The following is a 17285-nucleotide window of genomic DNA, read 5'->3' as shown; positions in this document are numbered from 1 at the left end:
GCTCGCCCGCGCAACCGCGCGACCGCTCGCCCGCGCAACCGCGCGACCGCTCGCCCGCGCAACCGCGCGACCGCTCGCCCGTGCAACCGCGCGACCGCTCGCCCGTGCAACCGCGCGACCACTCGCCTGCGCGCCCACATGCCCACATGCCCACGTGCCTGCACGTCTACGCTCATGCTCTCCAATGTTCGCCCACGCGCGAACCAACGGTTTTTTTCCATCGCGCGAACCTACAGTGTTTCTTCGCACAAATGTCGGCTTATTTCTTGCAGTATCCATTGCTCGTCTATGGGTTATCGCCCGCCGACCACCAGGAATTCCCGTCGCGCGAGCTCCAGGGCAATTGCGACCACGATTCCCAATGGGGTTTTCGCAGCATGACCAGCCTGGCGAGTTCTTCTGGAGCATATTTCCAGAACACTGTCTCACCCCGTAAACACAGAGCATGGCACTTGCAAGAATAGGAGAAACTTAGGGAGATCTGAGCAACACTCCTCTATTCCTGAACCTGGGTTAGCCCTTCCCCGTCATTCCCTGGAAGGATTTTTGGCGGGGGGGGCTTTCCGTTCGAGATTTCTCCATCGGACAAGGGGTGACTGCTTACCTCTTCCTCTGGGAGCTTACCAGGTTCTTTCCCTCCTCGGTTACGGCCCGAGGTTTGGTTCAAGGAAGCTACAGGAAGATCAAGGGTACTTTCCTCCTCTCGAGCTCAGGCACCTTGGCCTTTCGTCGTTAAGTATCTAACTTGCGGACAAGCTCGATGTTGTACCATCTGGACACGCTGACTGAGGGCTTCCTTCGGGTGTCTCATCTGTGGAGGTCGACGACCTCAGACACCCTTCCATCCTTGAGAAGAGTTTGTTTGTGCCCAAGGACAGAGACTTAGAGAGCTGCTGTGCGGAGTAAATCGACTTCCGGTTTCACTCCTCCAAGGCGCTTTCTTCCAGACCCTGCAGGGCTCCAGCGCCTTTTCTTTCAACCACGTCGGCCTAAGTTATCGGCTACGACAACTGGGACAAAGTGTCCAATTGCAGTTTTCTCCTGTCAGGAACAGATGGCACGGGAGACTCCCCCAGGGGGGCATAGTCCTAAAAGGAGTTCACGAACTCTAGGATTGCAGGTTTTTCGCTGGGAGGATGCTTAAGGTTACTCATCCGAATGTCCCTCTTAATGAGAGAATGCCTTGACGAAGTCATTGAGCTTCAGCACGGCATTTCATTCCCGTGCTGAATCTTGGTGACGGGCAAGAGGGCTCTCGAACTTCGGGAAATTGCTCCCCCAGTTCGAATCTAAATTTCTCTCTTTCATCTTTTTCTTTTGCTTAATATTACTTCGACCTTCTCCTAATTTCATCAACTTTCTTTCATCTTGCTGTCCTATCTCTATGATTATTATCTTTCTTACTTATATATATATATGTAGATGTATGCATATATATATATTTATTTATTCTATTTGCTCATTTATTTATTTATTTTTTTTTTTTTCTATTTTATTTAAATGGCGTGGATATTTCCACATTCGTTATTACTGCCTGCTTAGATGAATGGGAGAAGGGATCACGGTTGGGAGGTATTCGCATTCAAAGCTATATATGAGAGTATTGGATGATCTCAGCCATCCCAAAGATGGTTTGGACCTTTTTGGCGGAACTACTCTCGAGGGTTGGGTCATCGGAATCCAGGGGGATCCAATCCTTGAGGTGGGACTCTTGGCTTTTGGCCGGAAGCCCATCATTACAGATATGGGGAGGATGATTCCATATTACTTTGGTCTCAGTCCTAACAGGCGGGTTTAGCTTACACCTGTGCCTCTATATCTGTTTTGATGCTATCCTTCGGGTAGGGTATGGAGTGGACCATCTGGGAAGTATACTCTCATTGTGCCGATAGTGGAGAATACAAATTTCCTTTCCAACGTATGATACTTTCTTATAATTCTCAAGCAGGTACCCCAACCAAACAACAACAAAAACCTGAAAATCCCACCCTTAAATATGGACCCTTCAAATGCTGACTCCCCATCCCCTGGATTTGCTGACTCCCCCCCGGCACTGTTGACGACTTCTGCTAATTCAATTAAGGAAAATTCTGTTGATGACTTAGGAACAAAAAAGGACCCCTCTACTAATGTTTCAAAACCAATTAAGTCGGGTAACAAAGGGAAACTAAGAATTCTTCATGTTACCCAAATTCCAATAAATACTGATTATGATATGATATATAAAGCATTTAGATGCTATGGAATGATAAAAGAAATTAGAATGAAACTTGAAAATGAAAAATGGCATTCATGGATAACTTATAATAATCATGAAGAAGCATTCAATGCAATATGTAACATCAATGATATCAAAATTAATAACCTAAATGTCATGGGTGCCCTATGTGATAAGATACCAAACAGTTTGGATGTATATAGACCTGCTGACTGGTTTGAGAAAGATATAGATTTAACTATGCTCCCCCAAAGAAAGCCGAAACCACCAATGTGGCTTGTTGCCGAGCCTAAAGGGAGTAATGGGAATTATTTTAAAATTAGCAAACTAATTCAGAAAAAGGTAGGAACCATTGCACCTGGTGATATATCTCGCTTTGGGAAAAATAGCTTCCTAATCCATGCTAAATCATTCACGCAATCAGTAATACTGTCTAACCTTACGACAAACAGTGATGAGGATATGTTAGATGTCAAACCCCACCTAAACTTTAGTTATGGAAGGGGAGTAGTCTTCAATAAAGATCTTTACGAATTTACAGAAGAGGAAATACTAGCCATGTGCCCATTAACAGTGTGGAAAGTCCATAAGATTCCTGGGACGTCAATGATTATTCTTACTTTCCAGGATGCTGATGTGCCTTTCCACATCGATATTGAAAATGAAAGAATAAAAGTTCGACCTTTTAAACAAAAGCCCTTACAATGCTTCAAATGTTTCAAATTTGGACATCCTTCTAAAGTTTGTAAAAATGAAAAAATGTGTAGCATCTGTGCCAGTCCCTATCATGGAGAGTGTACACTTGAGCCCAGCTGTTTGAATTGCAATTCAAACCATAAATCCACTGACAGGAGCTGCGAGATTTATAAGTTTGAAGAAGCAGCCCTCAACAAATCCAGTGTAGAACACATAAGTGTAGGACACGCCAAAAGACTACTGAAAAAACCAAACAGCTATGCAAATGCACTGAAATCAAGAGAAAATATACCACAGGAGACATCGAACCCACATAGTGTTGCCAGTAATTCCCAAAAAGGAAATACATCATTTAATGATAGTAGAGTTTTACGTGACAAGGTAAGCATATTGCCTTCCAAGGCTTTACCACTGTGTATTAAAACTGCAACACTGCCCACTTCTATACAAACTTCATCCCCCATTACCAACAATAGTGCTAACCTCTCTCAGGCCATGTCCTTGCCTGATTTGATGGAAGTTCCACCCGAAACAAAGTTACCAGGTGCACCTGTGGTAGGGAAGGTGCAAAAACCTGGTAAATCCTCACCACTGATAAATAGGAAAAGAGAGAGACCTCCTTCTCTCTCTCCACCCTCCATTAGAAACGTCAAGGTTATGACATCAAATAAATTTGATGTTTTGTCTGTTGATGTTTCTAATGGACCAGAAGATAAACTGAATAAATCAGAAATTCAAGTTGAGGTCCACCATCCACCTCAACAAATAGATCAAAAGGATGCAAAGAAAAACACAAACATAAAACCCATTATAACAAGACCACCTCTGAAGAAACCTACAGGTAATAATGTTAGATTAAAAACTGCTAATGGGAAGACCTCATCCAAGATGTCTTCCAGAAATAATCCATAGTTTTCTCCTCCATTTTGCAATGGAACTGTCAGGGTTTGAGGGCCAAATATGAAGAACTTAAGCTCCTAATTCATGAGCATTCCCCCATAATTGTATGTCTACAGGAAGGTATGCTTGATTCTAACACTCCTAGTCCTCGAGAGTATGTTAGCTATAGAACACCATATAATCAACAATCAGGGAGCCATGGCGGAAGTCTTGTATACATTCGTCGAGATGTTCCCCAAATACCTATGTCTATACGTACAACCCTGCAGGCAGTTGTTGTACAAATTGATATAGGGAGAAAATATACAATTTGCTCTCTGTACTTACCTCCAAATGATATTATTTTATATGATGACTTAGCAGAGGTCATTCAACAACTCCCTCAACCATTTCTCTTACTGGGAGATATGAATGGTAGACATCCTTTATGGGGTGATGTTTTGGCCAACACAAGGGGCAATATTATCTCATCAATTGTGGAGAATGAGGATGTGGGGCTCCTTAATACAGGAGAGCCCACACACTTTCATGTTCAGACAGGTACTTTGTCATGCATTGACCTTTCAATTGCAAGCTCTAACTGCCTTCTTGATTTTGATTGGAGGACATTAGATGATTGGCATACTAGTGATCATGCACCAATCATTATAAACACCAACAAGGGTCCGCCTTTGCAAAGATTGCCACGTTGGAATCTAGACAAGGCAGACTGGGTTAAATTTTGTGAGCTAAGTGAAATCGAAGGGAGAGCAGAACAGTTTGAAAGTGTTGATGATGCCATAGACCTACTGAATGGAACTCTTCATACAGCAGGAGTCAATTCAATTCCCAAAACAACAGGGTTATTCAAACGACGACCAGTCCCGTGGTGGTCTTCAGAACTAACTGCACTCCACAGAGCCACAAGAAGATCTCTAACACGATTGTGTAGACGCAGAACTGATGAGAATTTAATAATGTACAAGAAATGTAGAGCACAGTTCCGTCGTGCCATGAAAGAAGCAAGGCGCCAGTCATGGATCTCTTTTGTTTCCTCTATTAACAGTAGAACACCACCATCTTCTGTGTGGAGGAAAGTAAAAAAGATAGCTGGCAAATTCACCCCCAACCCACCACCAGTGTTGAAGGTGAATGGCCAGTATGTAACTGAAGCAAATGAAGTTAGCAATGCCCTGGCTAATCATTTTTCAAAAGTATCCAGCAAGTGTGAAGGAGCCCCTGGTCACCAGTATAGGAGCACTGAAGAAAAGAAAATTTTAAATTTTGCAACAAGAAGGGAAGAGTCGTATAATTCTCCTTTCACTGAAAGAGAATTTGATTCCGCACTTGCTCATTGCAACGATACAGCCCCTGGACCCGATGAAATTCCATATGCAATGATTAAACATGTACATTTTAATACAAAGCTATTTATTTTAAGCATTATTAATAGAATATGGCATGATCATAGCTACCCAAGTGTTTGGGAACTAGCCATTATTTTAGGCTTTTTAAAACCCGGTAAAGACAAGTTTTTAGCAGTAAACTATCGTCCTATTGCATTGACATCTTGTTTATGTAAAATCATGGAGAAGATGGTCAATGCAAGGCTGATATGGTACCTTGAAAAGAAAGGTATTTTATCACCGATTCAATGTGGATTCCGAAAAATGCACTCAACGACTGATGTGTTGATACGACTTGAGTCATCTATTTGTGAAGCCTTTGCTTCCAAACAGCACCATGTTACAGTATTTTTTGACCTTGAAAAGGCATATGATACCACATGGAGATATGGTATTCTTAAAACCATTCATGAATTGGGATTGAGAGGAGAGCTGCCACTATTTATTCAGGCATTTCTTTCACGTAGAGTTTTTCAAGTGAGAGTGGGGGAAACTCTATCAGAGAGTAAGTGCCAGGAAGAAGGAGTTCCTCAGGGTAGTGTGCTGAGTGTAACCCTTTTTGCACTAGCAATTAATGGGATATCCTCAGCCATTCCCCAGGATGTTCTCTCAACACTATTTGTGGATGATCTCTCAATATCATTTGCTGGCACTAGAATGGCAATGGTTGAGAGAAAAATCCAACTCTCTATTGATAAAATTATCCAGTGGGCTGACATGAATGGATTTAAGTTCTCGACAAGTAAAACTACCATTGTCCATTTTTGTCGTATCCGGGGAGTACATCCAGACCCGGATATATACATTAAAGGTCAACGGATACCATGTGTATCGGAAACCAAATTTTTAGGTTTGATATTTGACTGTAGACTTACATGGGTTTCTCACCTAAAAGCGCTAAAAGCTAAATGTGTTGAAGCTCTGAATATCTTAAAAGTATTGTCCCATACATCATGGGGGGCAGACCGCAATACTATTTTAAAATTATACAAGGCCTTGATTTTTTCCAAAATTAGTTATGGTTGTGAGGTATATTCTTCAGCCACCCCAAGCCGGTTAAAAATATTAGACTCGATACATCATGCAGGTATTAGATTATCTACTGGAGCTTTTAAAACCTCGCCTATCCCAAGTCTCCTTGTTGATGCTGGGGAGTTACCTCTAGACCTTTACCGAATGTCTTCCATTCTTCGGTATTGGTTTAGATTGCAAAGACTCCCTAGCTCTCTAGCCTTTCAGACTGCAAGCCTTGTAAGACACGCATCATACTTTGAGTTGCACCCAAAATCTCCTCAACCTTATGGCTTTCGGGTGAAACGATTTTTAAATAGTCTGGATATAATTAGAAATAAGGTACTTCCATTCAAGGTATCATCAACGCCTCCATGGAAATTACCTGACATATCTTTTTGTAAATACTTTATTGGAGTTAAGAAGAATATGACTGACTTAGAATCCAGGTCTCTTTTTATGGAACATGTCGAAGAACATAGGGGATCGACTTTTATATATACTGATGGCTCCAAATCTGATGCTGGCGTTGGATTTGGAGTACATAGTAATGATTTTAATTGTAGAGGTGCACTTCCTCTAACAGCTTCCATATTTACTGCCGAACTGTATGGCATATTAACCGCTATTGAGAAAATAGCGTTGGAAAAGGAGGGTAATTTTACAATTTTTAGTGATGCAAGGAGTGTTCTTCAAGCTTTAGAAGTTTTTAATTCTAGTAACCCTCTAGTTTTAAAGATTTTAGAATGGCTTTTTATTATTGGACGGAAAGGTATAACTGTTCGATTTTGTTGGGTTCCAGCACATGTAGGTGTGTCTGGGAATGAGAAGGCAGATTTACTGGCGAAGAATGCGGCATCCGAGTTGCTACCAAGGAGGTATCCCATTCCATGTAACGATCTCCTACCTTACATCAAGAAATTGGTTTGTGATAAATGGCAACAGCACTGGGACAGTCAAGACGGCAATAAAATGAGGGAAGTAACAAATATCATATCACCTTGGAGGTATAACATGATTCCCCGAAAATGGGAGACGACTCTTTGTCGTCTCCGTATTGGTCACACACGGTTGACACACGAGTTTCTGCTGAAGGGCCAACACCAACCGTATTGCGAGGACTGCTTAGTACCTTTAACAGTGAGGCATTTGTTGACCGAATGCCCTAATTTCACTAACTTAAGAAATAGATATCTGTTTGAGGCTCGAGGTGAGGATGGCAGGTTTATCCTTGCCAAGATTCTTGGACATGATGTGTCTTACTATGCGAGCGGAATTTTTAGATTTATTTCAGAAGCAGGTCTTCTGAAAACTATTTAACTATTTTAATGACTTCTTAATTTTTATGGTTTTAATCGAATTCTCTTTTAATTTTCATATACAGTAAATGGTATCGGCGTCAATGACCTTAGATGTCAGGATGCCAGAAAACTTTCAATCAATCAATCAATCATCCGAATGACAGCTTCCCGATGCCCATTCCCGCATATTCTCTGTGAGTAGCCAAGGATATCGCGCCTGCCGTCTCTGTCAGCGAATTCAGTGTCTCTGAACCTCTATGCCATAGCGTCAGCAGAGTTGCCCGGTTGGGCAGAATGATCCATACCTTAAGCGAAGGTCTTCCTTAGGATCATCGACGGCTTCACCCCCGGCCCCCTCAGTCGATCCTTTCTTGTAAGGAAGGATCTGAGAGGGGATGTCCATAGTCGACCTCTCAGCCCCGATCAAGTTTGTCAAACAAACTTCGGCCAGCAGAATCGATCAGACTGGTAACGAGGCGACAGGACTCCTTAAACCCTGGATCGGAAGGACGGGTACTTTCAGTTTCCATTCCATCCATCTTCCAGGGTGCTCGTCGAATTCAGCCTAGACTGCAAGTATTCCTGCTTATGATGCAGTGTGGCTATCCCGCCGTGGCATAGCAGGTTTGTTTCCCCAGAGAACTCTCCCTGCCTTCCTCTTGGCCGCTCAGGTGCAGGCTTCCGCCTCCTCTGCTGTTTGGAGGGCTGGTCAACTCCGGTAGGCTCGGGTTTCGACCTTCCTCAGCGCCGGGACAAGCTTCCGGATGCTTACCATGAGTGTGGGCTCATGGTATTTTGCTTGGAGCCTTCTCTTCCTCTGCCTCAACATCTGGAGTATCTGGCCATGATATTGAGTCAACCGCCTTACCACATTGGAAACCACGCTTCTCGTCCATCCAGCGAGGTTAAGCAACGTCGGTACTTGGATGGGTGACCACCTGGGGACGCCAGATTCTGTTACCACATCCTCTGAGCCTTCCTTTCGGTTGACTGTGGCAAGACTGAGGAGAGTCGCAGTACCTGTTCTCAGTCAAGCAGAGCTTTCAGCCCTACCTTGGAACGTTTCCTAGTTCTTCTTTCCTCATTGACCCGTCTATAGTCCGAACGGTCGCCTCAGGATAAGTTCCATGTGGGGCGATCCAAGTTCCGGTGGCTTCAGACAATGTTTAACCGGACTCCCTGGCCCTATGGGACCAGCGGAACTATTAGACCTGCAATGGGTGTTGACCTATGGAGCCTCTTGATGGTAGTGGATATTCTCGTCCTTTCCCCACATTCTTGATGCGGTTCTCGGACTCGTCAAAGGAAAGGGGGGGGGGGGCATGTTCCGGTCCAGGCCTATGGTCAAGACCTGAAGGATACCTCTCCATCATTCAGGCAGGCTTAGGGGCCTTAGTCTGGCCCCTCTTCAGATCCTACAGCTCCCGCCGAGTCTCCCCGTTGCGCGTCGACTTCATTCTAACCAGCAGGGGACGCATTTTCACACCTTCACATCTTGCAGTAGAGATACCGGGATGATTGAGATTCTCTCAATACCACCATCGGCTCTCTCATTCCAGGCAGGGGAATGTTTCTCTCAGACTATCCGAGCAGAGCCTCATAGAGAGAGTGTACCTAGGGGTCTTTGACCTTGGGTAACCAGCAAGTGCTGGTCTGGGGGACCTGATCGCGACAGCTTGGAACCTCAAGCTTCCGCTAGTCTTCCCCCCAGTCTCAGACCCCGAGACACTGGCAAGATGCATTCCGGTGATGGTGGGACAACTTCGACGCCTGCGTCTTCCCTCCTTTTTGTCTGCGGACAATGGGCCTCAACAAGACCAGGTTGTCTGTCAACCTTTCAATGGGAGAGCTCCACTGGGACTACGCGCAGAACGGTTTCTGGACCCTCTGCTTCCCCTGACGGAACTCCCGGGAAAGCTTCTCCCACGGCGCAGACTACTCAAGCAACCACACTGCGACATCTCTCCCGAACCAGGGCGTCGCTTCGGCTTCATGCCTGGAGACACTACGCTTCCTCCTCTAGAAGAGACAACCCGCTACAGTCGCGGTACGGAGGTCGCGTCATCTGCGATAGTCATCCACAGGGGTCTCCCAGGCAAAGTGAAGAGTCTAAGGTGGTTGGTGCCGTGGGAGATATACCTCTTCCCTTGAGGCCTCTTCTCCAGCAATAACGGTCTTATTGTCTTTCGGCGGGAGGAAACTCCTTTCCGCTCTCGGCAATGAAGCCTGTCGCTCAGCCTTTCCCTGACCTTCAGGCTTAAAGGAATAACTTTTTCCTGCCCGCTGGATCCATCCTCGCTCATGCGAAGCTACGATCGTCCCTGCCCTAGTCGGAGGAAGACCTCCAACTTGGAGCATGGCTCGGACTTTTAGTCCTTTAAGAGATCTTCTCAAGACCCTTTTACGACAGGCCTCGGATTGTTTTCCGCCTTGGGTCTTCTGCTCACTCTGGCCACGGCCAGTGTGTAAGCAATCTTCTTGGTCTCTTACTACACCCCCCCTTTCTAAGGAAGAGGGGAAGGCAACACTCAGGCTCGCTCCTGAGTTGTTGGCTAGACTCAGAATCTGAGGGTCCCGGCCCTTCGGTCCGATTCATTCAAGATTTCGAGTCTCCATTCTGTGTCTGATGTCCCAAGACCTTCTCTTTCTTGCCAGTAAGGAATCGAGAGGTTAGCGCCGGGAACAGCTGCAGTTTGTCCTCAGTTGCAGCCGATTTGGGAACACAAGGAGGACATGGGGGGAGAGTCACCAGTATACCTCTTCAGCCCGGACTCAAGGACATTCATCTCGTCCTGTCTTCAGACCCTCCCCCGTCACGTCGCCCTACAGCACGATGTTGGATACATCGCAACGTCCCTCGCCTTCGAGTAATACTACTCTGTGACGCAGGTGCTACAAGCTGGAGTCTGGAAGCGTCTGATGACCTTCGCAGCCCGCTTCCTGCAGGGCGTGACCCACAGGAGTCGATACGTTTTCTATCGCTCTGTGGTGGCTACACAACAGCTGGTCTAACCTCAGGCTCCCTTTTGGACAGGTAGCAGAAGGTTGAGGGCATTGTTATCAGGTTTTAGTCTGCATGAACGAAAGAAGTATGTCTGGCCCTTACTTCTTTCTTCATCATCCCCTCTACGGGGAAGCAGCATCCTGGTCTCTGCATAGCTGACCTCGAACCTCTGCAGGTAAACCATGCTTCCTTGTGTTCCGAGTATTGAGTCAATACTGTCGCGTCCCCCATACCCTGACGAGGTGGTATTGGGAACGTCCTAACCCAGAGTTCCTTCTGGAACTCCAGGTCAACTGCCTAGGACGAGTCACACTTCTTCCTTCACACACAAGCTTACGTAGGCCACATGGTTCCTTGCGGAGCAAGGAACTTGTGAGGTGCAGGGACTCCTTTTCTCGAGTGCGACTCACTCGGATTCTGAGTCCCCGGGTAAAGCCAAAGCCAGTATGGCTGGGGACTTTCCACCCTTCCTAAGGGATAAGTCACCCTTTGTAAATAGCGTGGTTTGTTTTTCGGTTACGGAACAAATGACAAATTCGAAGATAATTTGTATTTTTCCTAACCATACAAACCTTAGCTATTTACACATATTTGCCCGCCAGCCCTGTCCCCCAAGACAAGTCCTACCTCTAAGTGAAAGTGAGTATTCACCTGTGTGTGAGGGGGAGGAGGGGTAGCTAGCTACCACTCCCCTACCCCCCCGCTAACTAGCGCGGGGGTAATACACCCTCGTTAAAATTCTAATGGCTCGCCATTTCAGCTGCGCTAAAAGTAATACCCTTTGTAAATACCTAAGGTTTGTATGGTTAGGAAAAATATAAATTATCTTCGAATTTGTCATTTTACTCGTAAGTTCACATACTGTGATATTTTTACTCGTTAGTTCACATACTTTGATATTTTTACTTGTTAGTTCACGTACATTGATGTTTTTACTCCTTAGTTCACATACTTTGATATTTTTACTCCTTAGTACACATAATTTGATATTTTTACTGCTTAGTTCACATACTTTCATAATTTTACTCGTTAGTTCACATACTTTGATATTGAACTTACGGAATATTAACAGAAGATTTGTGTGAAATTGTTCTTGAAAAAATTCCAGGTACATGGACAGGTATAAACACCCAAAGGAACTGAACAAAGAGATGCTTCTCAAACGTCTTGCAAAACTCAATCCTCTTGAGAGAGAATCGCCCGGATTGCCATTCCCTGCTGGCATACCCATAGACCTGAATATTGCGTCATGGAAGAAAAGGGAAATAAAAAGGGAACGCTTAGGAACCGGGAAATACAGAGATCTCTTCAGGGGCCGGAACAGACCACCGCAGATTATGGATGAATACGTTGAGAAGTTTGAGATTGAATATGAACCTGATAGGCCTAAGTTTCGGAGGTATTGATATGAGGAAAACAGTACTACTGTCTTTTGTAAATAACTTAGAAGTGGTATTTAGTAAATCTGTTGTACTATAGATTCTCAGGTTATTTTCATCTTCCCTCATTTTTGGTCATGCATTGTAGGTAAGTAATTATTTTATTTCTGGGGCGACCTGTGACGGCCGGTGAAAAGGGTCCTTCTTTACACTTTTCTGATATAAATCTTCCAAATATACCAGAGAAAGATAAAAGCATGGAAAGCAGAAGTTACTACCCTCGCGCGAGCACCTTGTGGGTGTCGTGTATACAAGAGGGGCTTGTGAAAACCACTATTCACAGGCTGTCTTCCATTTAGATAATTCCTTAGAGAACTCCAGTCCAGGAATTAATTTATGTTCCTTTAATGAGTTATTAACTTGTATAGAAAACATTTTTTGCATATATGCTCATTAGCATAGTTTAACCTTGAATACTTCTAGTCACAAATGCCTTGTCATTCTTCGTTCTCTGTTTTAAGTGTGAGTGATGAATGGGCCTGTCACTACAGTCTAAGAAGGTATTTGTTAATATTCATTCACTTATTAGAATTCATTTGACTTGGTCTCTTTGATTTACTTGATCTTTGCCATTTGAATTTGTATTTTTCCTAACCTACTGACCTAGAACTACCTTCTTAGGAGTTACTGGTAACTCTACCTAACCGACCAGCTTTTTGTATAGTTTACCCTCTTTCCGTTTTCTACGGGGTCAACCTCAGGCAGTGTGGTATGTGCCCTGAGGCGACCCGGGGTCGGGAAGTGTGCTAGCTCAGGTCGTCGAATCGTCAGTAAGTTTCTGATCGCGACGTGATCAACATCTTGCCGCGCTAGGTAAGTATGTTAGGAAAAATACAAATTACTTAAACATTTGTGATCTTGAATTAATTTTATGAATTAATTTTATAATTTAAAAGGATTTTCCTCTATCCACTCTACTCAATCTCAGTTATATCGATTCTACAAAGAATTAGTCTGAATAAATTATTGATATAAAATAAATTTTAACTCTGTATAAATTTAATTTATTTTTTATAAAAAAAAAACTTGCATAAATGGAGGATAATATTTCTAGCAGATATGCATCTCGTCTTGTTTTGGAGAAACTCAGGTGAAAAACCATTGCCATCCAAATCTTTAGTTTCAGACTGGAAATCATATACTTTTTTACCACTTGCAGCTTTTAAAGGGAGCTTTGCTGCTGAAGGGAGAGTTAAATTTCTTTTTAAATAAGTGGCCTTGTGGCCTGTTTAGGTCTTCAACCTTCCTTGTCTGTGGTTGATTGTTTGATTGATTTAAGGTTTTCTGGCATCCTGACATCTAAGGCCTTGTCTGTGAAGTTGGTCATGGGGTCATAGTGAAGGAAACATGATTATTCAGCTAGAACTCTTTAAGATCTTCAGTCTTCCTTCTTCACAAATAGGGTGAATAATCAGAACAGAAGGTCATCCAGTCAAAGAAGACGGCACCATGACTGTTCGACAGGCATGTCCTCGTATAAAATATTTCTTAGTGTTCCCAAATCAAGAGCAATGGAACTGGGCCCTAACAAGTTTGCTTGATGCTCAATAGCCTGTATGCATTTCATCTCTCCGAGAGTAGTTGTTTGCATGTTATTCTCTTTCAGTGATGAGTATGAGTTGGTCTCTCTCTTCATATTGCTTGGCTCATAGCTTTGACCTTAACACTGTTGAAACAACTTGTTCTGGCCTGGAAAGTATTCTATTTCATAGAGGAGACTTTCCTAAAGGAGATTCTTTAATGCTATTCTCAAAATTTGAAGACAACTTTACAAGAGCGGGGATTTGCTCTGACTTGAAGGGGGCCCCAAATATGTATGCACTTTAATGAGTTATCAGCTGCAAGTAACCAAAACCTATTGGGGATTTGATTGTCACTTCATTTGGGTTTTTGGTTCCTCAGATGAGAAATCACCATGAATAGTTGTTATCCTTCCAACTGGAGACCCAATTTAGATGAACAGTTGTAGGCATAGGCTTCTACCTTTGTTTTTATCTTCAGATCCCCAAGGAGGTTGGCTTAGGGTAGTTATTGCCAATATTGTACACGTCTTACACAGTCTAACGCTCGTACCATTTCTTTCTTTACTTTCTCTGGGACGCCTTTTGTAAACTTGGTTCTCGGTACATTTTTACGAAGAACTTTGCATCATCTATGGATAGTCACCCAGAATTAGCAGTGTGGGGCTTTTTTTCTTGGTTCTTTTGACATTCTTTGCTAAGTATTGTACTTCAGTTTATTTCATTTAATTGTACTGTTTCTTAGTTGACATACATTGAGTCATGAACCATTAGGCCTTACTGTTTTTAACATTCTGCAGTTACTGATCTCAATTTGACTGTTTACTTAAGGTTTGAACTCCTCATTACCAACTTCCTTGCATTCAAGGACATGGGCTTCTTTCGCAAGTCAGAATTATGCTGGTGGTGAAAATTGGTTTATATAGAAAAAATTCCATTCTGTTTTATGATTAAGTAATAAGTCATCCATTGTATGGTATTTATTTTTTTAAAATGGAGTCTTAGATTCCTTTATATTCAATGTTTTCATCTGTTTAGCTGGACTATAGTTGCAGGTTCAACTTTTTTCACAAGCCACAGATCAATAACAAGTTTTACTTTGGAGTTGAAATGTTAGTGCAATATACCTTTGTTGAAAACATCTATAGCAAATTACTCTTCACTTAAATGTATTTGAAAGATACTTCTATTACTGATATGGAAGTTCTTGTCTGGTTAGATAATTTGGAATGAAAATTTTACTACCTGAAATATTAACCCTTTTACCCCCAGGCTATTTGGAAATTTCCAACCCTTAACCCCCAGGGGGTTATTTTTTTCCCAGCACATTTTTTTTAAATTGCTCTAACAGGATTAATTTTTGTCATAGAGAGGTCAGGTTGGTCTCATTCTCTTGGAAAATGCCTGAATTTTCTCAAAAAATTATCAAAAATATGAAAATTTTATAGCATTTTTTTGCAAGGACCTACCGGTACATCCATGGGGGTAAAGTGATGGCTTTTGTGAAACGTACCAGTACGTCCTTTGAGGGAAAAAGGGTTAAAGATGTCACCAGTCTAGATCACTGTATATACAGTATGTTCAATCGAGATTTCCCTGATTGAGAGAAAAGTCTTCTAGGGTAATTTTATTGTCTTGATGTTTTATACTAATTATGGTAATTTCTTTGCTAGTCTGAAGTTTTTCAAATACCCAGGATTAAAATTTTAAAATTGGATGAAGTATAAACTATTGCTAACATGTGCCTTATTTATTTTTTCTGTTACACTCTTTATTTGACCAAATATTTTAATACACAAAAGGCTATGTTCCCATCACTATCATTAGTGAGGGAATACATTAGCAAATTCTTATGATTCTGTTACAACAATTCTTAAAAATTGGACAAAAAACAATGAAATTTGAATAAGAAACAACACAAGAAATTATTTTTTATTTATACTTTTATACATAAAAAATTAGTTAAAGCTCCTGACTCAACAGAGTAAAATTTCAGTCCTTATATATTCTTTAAAAATATATATTACACTTTATTATTTACATTGTCATATAGTAACCAGAAATTATAGATATTAAAATTATATACATATATAATATACAGTACAATATTTGAAAATATAGTAGTTATAGGTTAGTTTTCTATCATGCAAATAGAGGGTATGTTCCACTTACATAAGTTATGTTGTATATAAAATTCTGCCAACCCAATTTAGACAGATTAAAATTTATTCAGATGTTTTTTTCCATGTAATTATAAATATAGTTGTGAATTCACAATTGATTTCTTAAATTTAATTTCATGTTTTGCTGGAAAATTTATTACATCAATAACATTAAGGAGATTTTTGTTAGAGATTATTTGGTTTATTCTTGTAATTGTTCCATGTCTTGTTAAACAAAACAATTGCATGTTTAAAATATTATTTTGTTAACTCATTTATTGGAAGGTTTATCTTGGTGAGTTCATGGCTATTTTTTTCAATTGATAAGCTTCAATTTATCACGAGTAAATTCAATATAACAAAAAGTTGTTGATATTTTGCTTTTTAATACAGTATTTAGCATGCAATGTCTATTGGGTAATATATAACATTTATACCATAATTACACTTAGAATATTTCAAAGTGCAAAAATATAACATGTGCAATATTATATGACACTTTAAAAGAGTTACTGGAGCACTGAAATACAATGTATTTCTCCAAGACATTTAATTAGTTAGTGATGAAACATGCATAGCATATTTTAACATTTAAAGAACTAAGTACATACCTAGACATTTATCAATTTCCATAGGCAACTTAGCAATACAAAAATTGTGTAAATATGGGTAATGAGTGTGAAAATAAAAGGCATCGTTGTAATATTGGCAAAAGTGGTGAAGTATTGGTAAACAAAATTGGATAAGACTAATTTCCTATGCCTTTTAGGTGGGTCTGCAAAGTGCAGGTACCAAGTACTGAACAACCAAAATCGTATTGCAGATTAAACTTGACAAAATAGGAAGTCTTGTAATTTTTCTCAAGTTAGCGGAGTTTAACTTGACTGTAAATATAATACCTGTAACAGTAGTGGCAAAGTTTATATTTGGGCAGGCAGCATAATGGTCTATCATCACTACTATAGTCAATTCTTTTTAGGGAGGCAGATTTGCACCGACTCGCAGGGGTGCCCTTTTAGCTCGGAAAAGTTTCCTGATCGCTGATTGGTTGGACAAGATGACTCTAACCAATCAGCGATCAGGAAACTTTTCTGAGCTACAAAAACACCGCTGCGAGTCCGTGCAAATGCGCCTCATTATAATAAATTGAGTATAGTAATAAATATACCATCTAAAGAAAAATTCAAATTTCTCTCATGTAAACAACCTACTTGTAAACTCGGTTGCATACTGACACAGTGTTCCCGTTATACTATAATTAAACTCCCATAAAATAATTCTTTAGGGTCACCAACACTTTGCTACTGAGGTGCTTTGTAGCAAAAACTCCCATTTACGAGAGAATATTTACACATTGATAGTTTCCTTAAGATTGGAAATGCATAGTAGCGTATATTATGTTGACGGGTCCACTGTACAAAATTTAATTTGTGAATATTGGAGTAACCATTCTATATAGAAAAGAAAGAAAACAGATCTGTTGGTTTGGTTATTATTTTGATATGACCTTAAATTAGGGTTGTAGTGTGTCAGGTTAACTTTTGCATAATTGTATAAAGCAATGTTAAAACTTTCTAAGTTATATTTAATACTTTATAACATTCAAGTTGTAACAGTCAATATGGTACCTTTGCTCTATACCATTGTTT

The 17285-nt window shown here is 41.3% G+C and overlaps 1 protein-coding gene across 1 annotated transcript in view; it reads left to right on the top strand.

Annotated features, from left to right (window-relative positions):
• Positions 1-11995, top strand: part of mRpL38 (mitochondrial ribosomal protein L38) — a 64251-nt gene extending 52256 nt beyond the window's left edge. The window contains exon 8 of the mRNA XM_068353793.1: positions 11624-11995. Within this exon, the coding sequence (XP_068209894.1) occupies positions 11624-11921 (298 nt within the window). The 3' untranslated portion in view covers positions 11922-11995. The remainder of the gene's footprint in view (positions 1-11623) is intronic.
• The last annotated feature ends 5290 nt before the right edge of the window (positions 11996-17285 follow it).

This window comes from Palaemon carinicauda, chromosome 30 (assembly GCF_036898095.1).
Source record: "Palaemon carinicauda isolate YSFRI2023 chromosome 30, ASM3689809v2, whole genome shotgun sequence".
In the NCBI taxonomy this organism is placed as follows: domain Eukaryota; kingdom Metazoa; phylum Arthropoda; class Malacostraca; order Decapoda; family Palaemonidae; genus Palaemon; species Palaemon carinicauda.
The sequence above is the reverse complement of the archived record's forward strand: the minus strand, read 5'-3'. Positions and strand labels throughout refer to the sequence as shown.